This window comes from Zophobas morio, unplaced genomic scaffold (assembly GCF_036711695.1).
Source record: "Zophobas morio isolate AGI-343-1 ecotype UQ-CSIRO unplaced genomic scaffold, CSIRO_AGI_Zmor_V1 ptg000017l, whole genome shotgun sequence".
Lineage (NCBI taxonomy): Eukaryota > Metazoa > Arthropoda > Insecta > Coleoptera > Tenebrionidae > Zophobas > Zophobas morio.
In genome coordinates this window covers 6,215,008-6,224,530 of record NW_026972122.1, presented here as the reverse complement: position 1 = coordinate 6,224,530, position 9,523 = coordinate 6,215,008, and the positions used below count along the sequence as shown (strand labels likewise).

The 9,523-nt window shown below is 33.0% G+C and overlaps 2 protein-coding genes across 2 annotated transcripts; both read right to left on the bottom strand.

Moving 5' to 3' along the window:
- Positions 1-2,546: 2,546 nt before the first annotated feature.
- On the bottom strand, positions 2,547-3,877 carry LOC135130019 (brachyurin-like). Its single transcript, XM_064057315.1, has 7 exons — positions 3,732-3,877; positions 3,653-3,683; positions 3,451-3,601; positions 3,231-3,397; positions 3,088-3,174; positions 2,894-3,033; positions 2,547-2,835 (listed from the first exon to the last, which is right to left on the bottom strand). The coding sequence occupies exons 1-7, from the start codon at positions 3,786-3,788 to the stop codon at positions 2,665-2,667; spliced, it is 804 nt and encodes a 267-aa protein (XP_063913385.1). The 5' UTR covers positions 3,789-3,877; the 3' UTR covers positions 2,547-2,664.
- Positions 3,732-5,232, bottom strand: LOC135130018 (brachyurin-like). Its single transcript, XM_064057314.1, has 7 exons — positions 5,123-5,232; positions 5,038-5,065; positions 4,833-4,983; positions 4,616-4,782; positions 4,473-4,562; positions 4,274-4,413; positions 3,732-4,219 (listed from the first exon to the last, which is right to left on the bottom strand). Exons 1-7 carry the CDS (start codon positions 5,183-5,185, stop codon positions 4,055-4,057), a joined length of 804 nt encoding a protein of 267 aa, XP_063913384.1. The 5' UTR covers positions 5,186-5,232; the 3' UTR covers positions 3,732-4,054.
- Between the last annotated feature and the right edge of the window lie 4,291 nt (positions 5,233-9,523).

Sequence of the window (9,523 nt, the reverse complement as noted above, 5' to 3'; positions counted from 1 at the left end):
TTTTCAATTTTTCGATTTGATTTCTCGATTTTTCAGTTTTTCGATTATTCGACTTTCCAATTTTTCAACGTTTCAGTTTTGAGATTTATGTATATAAATTTTTCGATTTTTCAATTTTTTGATTTTTGGCGTTTCCAGATTTTTGGATTTTTCAATTTCTCAATTTCTTGATTAATCGATTTTTTAATTTTCCTATTTTTCGATTTCTCTGTTTAAGTTTTGGGATTTTTCAAGGTTTCGATTTTTTGTTCACTTATTTTTAGATTTTTCGATTTTTGAATTTTTCGAAATGAATTTTTCAGTTTTTCGATTTTATTTGCCAATTTTTCGATATATCGGGATTTTTAAGTTTAAATTTTTCAATTTTGAATTTTCCCATTTTTCAATTTTTAGCTGTTATTTCGATAACTCAGTTTTTCGATTTTTCGACTTCTCGATTTGTTCGATTTCGCGATTTTTCAATTTTTCGATTTGATTTCTCGATTTTTCAGTTTTGAGATTTATGTATTTAAATTTTTCCATTAATCGTTCTTTTAATTTTCCGATTTTTCGATTTCTTTGTTTAAGTTTTGGGATTGTTCAAGATTTCGGTTTTTGAATTTTTAGATTTTTCACTTTTTGCTGTTTCGATTTCTCAGTCTTTTGATTTTTTGTCTTCTCATTTTTAGATTTTTCGATTTTTGAATTTTTCGGAATGAATTTTTCAGTTTTGCGATTTTGTTTTCCAATTTTTCGATTTATCGGGTTTTTTAAGTTTAAATGTTTTAATTTTGAATTTCGATCTTCAGCTAGGTATTTCGATATCTCAATGTTTCGATTTTTCCATTTCTCGACTTCTCGATTTTTTGATGTGTCGATTCCGCGATTTCTCAGTTTTTCGATTATTCGAGTTTTCAATTTTTCGACGTTTCAGTTTTAGGATTTATGTATTTAAATTTTTCGATTTTTCAATTTTTCAATTTTTGGTGTTTCTAAATATTTGGATTTTTCGATTTCTCAATTTTTCGATTAATCCATTTTTTAATTTTCCGATTTTTCCATTTCTCAATTTTTAGATTTCTCTGTTCAAGTTTTGGGATTTTCCAAGATTACGATTTTTAAATTTTGAGATTTTTCGACTGTTTTTTTGATTTTTTACTTACTCAATTTTTCAAAATTTTGCGAGTTAAAAAATCTTACATTTTTCAACATTTTCGTGTATTCGATATTGTAATTTTTGGATTTTTGGATTGTTTAGATTTTTAAAATTCATGATTTTTCAATTTTTCGGTTTTGACAATATTTTGATTTCTTCTTCAAAAACCGGAACATCTGAAATTAAAAAAAAGACGCCAGGACCCCTAAGATTCTGTAAACCATCAACACTTCGCATTGAACGTGTTGTTTAAGAATAGATGTTCAAAATTATAGAACAGTCGTCGCACGTAAATCATAAAATAAAATAAGCTTTGAGTTCAGGATGATATTGATGTAGCGTTAATGACGAATTTGACCTGTCCCGATAGGCACCCCAGAATAGCATAATTCCAAGTTTGCATTCTTATGTCACTCTCAGTTTTGAGCAATTGAAAATTATCTGCAAAAATGCCAAGATATTCGTTTACCAACACCGAGAAGACGGACATGATTTTAATTTTTGGAGTGAATAGACGCAGAAGTGTTTTAACCACTACACATTTGGACGAGATCCGAGTTTTGGAGACTGTTTTAGAAAATTCTCACATATTAGGCCGTTGCCCAATTGCGAGAGAAATTGGCATAAGTCAACTGAATGTCAAAGCCTAACAAGTTGCACCTGTATCATATGCAGTTAGTTGCTACTGATGTAGTATTTCAAAATCTGAAGTGAGAAAGTACGAAATGCAAATAATAACTTAGGAAAAACCATTCAGAATTTTAGATATATCGTTGCTCAAATAAGTTAAATCTGAATAAGTGAATGTTTGCTACGTATTTTACGTTAACAGTTAGATATATCATTTCAGAAGATCAGAAAATAGTTAATAAACTGATTTTACACTAATTACACGATTTTGTTAAAAGAACTGTCTTTTGTAAAACTTATGAGAAAAAAAATTAACACACCGTTTCAACATTCTAACGAAGCCAACCGCGCTCCGCAAACTTTATTTAGTTTTGATGAAGAACAGTGTGAAGAAGTGCTACAGACCTCTTACGACTTTTTTACCTGTGTAGAAAAAATCCACCTTTCAACGCACTGTACTCGTAGCATCCCAAGTTCAGCGTCATCGCCTCCCCAGGAGCCGAAGCAGCACCGTCTAGCCAGCATCGCCACCAGAGAGGCTACAGGACGACCTTGAGAGGGCTTAGTTTCTACCTTTTATCAGCCGAAAATTCTGTTTAATTAGTTAGTTTTGTGGCTGATGGCTAGGCATTAAAGACCGAAGAATTTTAATGTTCATCAGAGTATTATTTTTATTTTGCACCGAAACAGCCCTACCTTGCCCCAAATTCTTCGAACTGCCGTCGATGTGGCTAAAGGTGATGTTCGTTGTTGTTAATAGAGTACAGAAATAAACAACAAGTAGATGTTAAATATACTTTATTGAGATCGACTTTTTTTGTTTTTTCAGTAAAACGAATAAGAACAATAATAATATAACGTGATACGATATTTAGCTAAAATACTCGTTCTTCTTTTTGTTATGCTACTAGACCGGTGACACTTCTAATCCAGTCTACGTATGGATACGTTCTAGTAAATCCTGATGGTAAAGTACTTTCACACCCTTGGGAACTAACAAAAACAGCGACACCAACATGAACAGCTGCTCGTTCAGTACGGTATTCTATTAATGGACCACCACTGTCACCCTTGCAAAAAAACATACACCTTGGCGGTACCATTTTATAATATTTTTGGTGTGCTTACGGTACAAATTCCTTCGTTCAATTGTCCAACAACGCAAACCATGTCATCTGCAACTTGATCACCATAGTACAGTTTGCATTCTGTATTGGATATGGTAGCCAATTGTACGTAGTGTAAATTATCCAGTAGACCTGGGTTTTCTTAAATAGATCCAGGAAATATAAAGGAATTAGAAACTTTTTGCAAAGACTTACGATCGCTTTCTTGCCCCCAACCAATCGTTGTGACTGTTGCGGAGTCTGTGACACTTCTTTCTGGCAAACTTATGGAAGTCATGTATTCTGGAAAAAGGTCGTGTTAGTGACAAGATACTGTTGACAGACTATGTTTGCACTACCATTGAAATCTACAGGCAGTCGAAGGCGCAGTAACCCAATATCGTGTTCCAGTGTGTCTGGATCAAATTCTGGATGGACTATGTATGTGGAAGTTGCTACTGTAACACGATTTGGGTCCGCATTGTTCAAACTGTTTGAGCCGAGATGGATGGTGAACTGTGTAGCACTGGAAGAAAGAATAATGGACAATGCAGTTACAAGATATAGGGTAGTACATACCCATTGATACATTGTGCCGCTGTCAGAATCCATAGGTTTCCAATTATAGCTCCCCCACAGAAAAAAGAACCTGTTTCATAAGTGGCATATATAGCTGCAGCAAATGGAAATTGACTGGCTCTGGCAATTTCACCACCAATTATACGCCCTCCTGTAGGAAGAATGGGTTAAAATATTATAAACTAAAATTTTCTTTGTTTACCGAAATTGGTTCGTACTGTAGAATTTTTTGTCTAAAATTAAAAGATTATTAGTGAGGAAAAAATTATAATATTACCCACCTCAGGTACGATATAACCATACACTAAAGGTATGCACAATAGAAGCAGGAATTTCATGTTTTATTCTAATCTGGGCGTTCTTCTTTTACTGTTTTTATTGTTTCACCTTCTTAATGCTACCTTTAACTCTTATCTTATCAATTATCATAAATTGAACGTATGTACACATTTTTAGCATTTTTTGCAAAGTTATTTTACTAATCCTTTGTTTTGAAGTGTTCCGATAACGGTATTCTATTGTCTTGTTAAAAAAATGGTGGTACAGTAAGAAATCTGCGACTACAATACGTTATTTCAACTCGTTTTTTCATCAAAAATCTTTATTAAATAAGGGTTATATTTTTTATCCAATTAAGGTACGGATATGTTCTTGTATAACCCGAAGGGTCAGTACTTTGGCAACCATTTCCGCTTATAAAACTTGAGACCCCAGTGTGTACCATTTGGCCTCTGCTGACAACATGTACCAGTGGTCCACCGCTATCTCCCTGCAATTTTTGAGTGTTATAAATGGTACTAAATATAAGAAGTTATGTTCTAACAATGCAAGTTCCTTCATTGTAATTTCCGCTTACGCAAACCATATTGTCGGTAATTTGGCTCCCGTAGGACTGCTTGCATTCGTTGTTGGATAATGAAGTCACTTGAACCCAGTTGAGATGGTTGGCTAGCTCAGGATCATCTAGAATTATACACTAGTATTTATATCGATGTGTCAATGGTTTTAAGAAATCCCTCTACCATCACTAATTTGTCCCCATCCTAGTGACAAAAGGCTTGTCGCAACTTGTACTGGAACCGTAGGCAAATAATCTATGGTATCAACGTAATCTACAAAAAAAAGGTTGTTAATTACTGGAAAAACTAAAATTAACAACGTGTACCAGTAAGTTCCACTGGAATTCTGAGTTTGATAAGCCCTATATCGTTCTCCAGTGTTGCTGGGTTAAAATCTGGGTGCAAAGAGTATTCTGATGTGGCGACAGTCACCCGATTTGAGTCATCACCATTGAGTGTGTTCGATCCTAACTGGATTGTGAATAGAGTAGCTCTAAAAATTAGCACATTGAGTTTACTGTGGAACTTAAAAATCTGTAGTACCCATTAACGCATTGACCACCTGTTAAAATCCATTGGTTAGTGATAAGAGCTCCCGAGCAAAAGAATCTGCTGGTTTCTGTATGAACTGTTATAGCAGCGGCAAATTTAAACTGGCCTGCGTAAGCATTTGTACCACCGATTATCCTAGAACCTGAATTGATTTTTAATTTGATTTTTTTAAGAAAGGTTGTAGATTCGCACTTACTAATTCTTTTGTTTGTGGGAGTTGCTTCCTGAAAGTTAGAATTATCAATATTTTGCAAGGTTATTTATATTTCTGTTGTATTTACCGCATTGTGGATTTCTGTCAAAGACAATACTAATACAAGAATTAACACAGGTCTTAGATGCATTTTAAACAGTCAGTATTTTTGTACTACCACAGAAAACGTGCATAGAAACTTCACTACATAAATTTATCTTATCAATATTTTATTGTAGAAATGTGTATTTTATTTCCTTTTTTTGGAATTATACCATAAAAAAATAAATAATATTGCAGCAGCTATAGTTAAATTTCTTTTCAAGTGCTCGCAGTCTCAAAATGTGATTACTTATAGTATAGATACCTACTTAGTATACGATGATGGAAAATTCCATTTATTTTTACTTAGTATATTGTTTTTTTTTCCATAAAACAATGAGATCTCTTGTAGAACTATAGTTATAAATTAGATAATTCCGAGAAGAAAGGAATCAATAAAATTGAAAAAGTATACCAACGTTCTTAATGTAAATTACTGTCGATGCTGTCGAATATTGGCCACACCGAGTTCCGACAAATGTCAAGTGATAATTTATGTCAAGTTTGACATTAAATTAAAAAGCTCAAACATTTGTGTTCCACTTATTTTTTCCGCTTGGTTGTGGACATTTGAACAGTTGAGCAGATTTTACTATTAAACCAGATTTACGTTATGGATTTTTTTTTCATTATAGACTGGATGCAAAATGTGCGCAAAAATAACATGAAAATCCTTCCGTCGTGACAAATGTCAATTATCTGTCAAATTTGATTTATGTCACATTATGAAGTCAGGAATACCAACCCATAAAACAATGCTTTAATGTGATTTTTGAAACAGCCAATTCGAAAAAAAAAAACGAATGAGACTGTAATAATTACTCGATTTTATTGTTAGATTAGAGCATTTTATATGAATGGTGTACTTAGTAACTTTGGTAGCTGTTTAAACATATAGTATTGGTTATTTCCGTATTGTAAAATAATAAAGTTTTATGACGTTAAAAATGAAAAAATTTGTAATGCTCCTTGATAATAAATCTAAGCCAGGTCTACAGCGAGTAGAATTTTTCACTGTATCTAGGTATATATATCTTAATTTGTGTGTAATGTATTAGTAATCCTCTCACCTGGTGCCATAAAAATGTCATAAAACACTATCAGACAGTTAACGTATTAGGTATTTTATGAGATAACATCAGAACTACGGATTTTATAATAGTTGATAAAAAAAATACGAGCATATAATATCCGAAACTACTCGACCGATTGTTTTCAAATTTTGTATGTATATACAATAAGAATATCATGGAGATGGCAAAACGCTAACCAAAATTTAGTTAACCATCCCCACCAACAATTTGATGATGTCGTTTCAAAGAATTGTACTTTGTGCTTTGGGTTAAGCCGCATAAGTCATAAAAGTTTTACAAGGTGTATGTTAAGTGGGTTTTGTATATTGTTTGTCTTGAAGATGATAAAACTTAACATTTAATAATATCCTTTATTATAGAAAAATTAAAAATAAAAGCAGTTAATTCTGCATCGAATACCAACAAACTCACCAGATTTTGATGGCCAACCCTACTATATAAAGATCGCGAACGGATAATATGCATTAATTCTAGTTAATATTTATCAAAATGAGTTCACAGAAATCACAACGTAGACCAAATAAATTCCCAATTCATAAACCCGTATTGAATATAATTAAAGTCAAAACAATATTTCTAAAATAAATGTTCCAATTCAAGCTGTAAGAAATAATTAACAAATAATAACTTTCAGTTCTTTCTCTCAAAATGGCCAAAATGTTTATAGACTAATTTAATGCCATTAATGAACTATTTTAAAATCTTATGTAAGAAGATATGATCTATGGAAATGTAACAATCTAAATAAAAACATCCAGAAATCTACATAAGTAGGTACACATATCGTTTTAAAAATGAGTTGAATCTGAAGGAGTGACTTTTCTTCCACGTGCTTTACGGGGACGTTTCCATTATTGACATTAAATTGTGTTGGAACCGTGAGCAGTTCATAGTATTTAACATTACTAGCATGGTGAAAGGATTTTTACTGGCGGACAGTCACCTTCTGGAGCCAGTAAAAACCCGTTACCTTGCGTGTATTGTTCAATATTTTATTTGTTTCTCACTTGTAAATAACTATTATAATTTATAGATTATTAAAAACTCTAGAAGGTCCAATATTTCAAGAAACATCGTATGAGCTTTAGACGTATTGCCTTGGAAACGCACGCCAGCATGGCACTTGTCATTGCATTTACTGTGTTGTCTAGTTCTGTCATTTAGATTTTTCGATTTATCGTTTTCGATGTATTGAAATGAGTGTGGCGCAAGCTATATTACTGAGGAAGCAGCAATTGTGAATGAAAATTTACCTGAATTAATTTTGGCTGTCATTTCAACTTATAATAGTTTAAAATGTTTAAAATACATGGCGGTATGAGCACGTGCAGGGCTGTAAATATTTTACTGGCAGCCAGTAACATTTTTTACTGGCTATAGCCAGTTAAGTGACATTTTCATGTTGAATACAGTGACTTGAAAAATTGATGTTTACAAATGAGGAACAAGTAAAAAAACGTTTCCCTTCCTGACATCTAAACAAAACATTCACACACGTTTGATATGCCGCGTAACAATGACTTTACGCACCAAATGTCAATTTACCGTTGCTTTACCGCCTTTGGGTGTCAAAGTAACTCAATATGCATTAGCCTCTAGAAGCTCTAATAAAAAAAGTTCTGTGTAAATAATAAAAGAAAACATACTAGAACACTACTTTACATAGTGTTTTGTTCAGTCAAAACTTTTGAATTAGAAAAAATTAATTATTTAAAAAAAATCACATGGCGCCATCTCATGGATGTCGGTATTATAGGTTCCTTCAGTAAACGTCAAGTCTCGAAACTGTCACTTCATTTATTTCCACTTCGAAAAATATTTTTAAAAATAAATACTTTTTAAAATAAAATCAATGTCGGCGAAAAAATTGAATACAATTTTCGTGCGTTAGGCATTTTGCAGGTTTCGGTCCCATGTTACCTACCGCACTCAAACTGTAAATAACTATTTTCTTCAACCGTCATAAAATTATGACATTGTTTTCAACCGTCTGCAAGGTTAACGTTCCCGTTACTAGGAAAAAAATTGCCTATATTTTTATCAGAAGAATAGAGAATAAGAACTGAAATTATTTATTTATATTAATATTAAATGTACAATCTGAGCAACTGTGAAAAATAAATAAGCTCCGAGAACTATAATTTGTGTCATTCTTGGAATAGTCCACGACATTTTCATTAATTATTAAATTACTGACAGAAGTATCAGAGGAATTATTTACATTTCGTAAAGAATACAAAGTTTCAGTAGCTTGTGCTGGATCTCTAACCTCCGTATCTTTTAAGACACGTCAGGGCACCCTGCATCCACAAGAATTGTGGCAGAATTTCTTCCTATTGAGTATCCTGTGTATTCTTTCCAATTTTCTAGTTTTAAGAATTTTGCGATTTCCTGAAGCACGGCACTGGTTTTGAGTATACCGACAACTACCCGATGACATTTTCCATTAATAAATTTTAAAAACAATCGTTCTTCAATATTTGGAGGCCGCAAAGCAACATAGTTTTGAAAAAACCTTAAATAATTTTCTCCCAAAACCGTAAATAAGGGGAACTTTTTGGGAGGCTGATTTTACATCCTCAGTGTCATTCATTTTTAAATTGATCAGTTCCTCACAACGACATCCGCCTGCAATTCCTAATATCAAAACAACCTGAACTGTTTTAAGTTTTATTCTTTTGGATTACATATTTTTGATATGGCTTAACTTCATCATAATCATCATCAAATATGTAATATACTATGTACGGTGAGAGATTGAGTGACAGAAAAGTCTGAAATATCTCCTAGAGCCGTTGCCAAGTTGCCGTTGATAGTAACTTTGATGGTCAACTTTTGCCGTATTTAAAGGGGTTGTAGAAAAAAAGTGGAAGATTACGTTTTTCTTGTTGTCGAAATAAGTGTACGCATATTAAGAAAAAAAAAAAGGCAAAATGTAGCCCCGCCCACCCGCCCTATCTCAATTGTATGATTTTTTTTCTATTCGTCGTGAACCAAAAGGCGGAGCTTAACTGCAAAATCCTTATGTCTCTACGAGAAATTAAAACAACATGTTTTTGAGTATCGTGTTCTTCAAAGAATATTGTGTGGACTAAGAAAAAAATAAAGCCGAAGATTATGCCCCTCCCATGCCCGCCCCGATCTCAATTCTCAGTTGTGATGAATTTTTCATTCGTTGTCAGTTCGAGGGGCGGGGCTTAACTGCAAGATCCGTACTTGTCTACAAGAATTGTACGTTTGTTGTATGCATGTTTTAAGTTTCTTGTTTTGAAAATACGACCACGTATACTAAG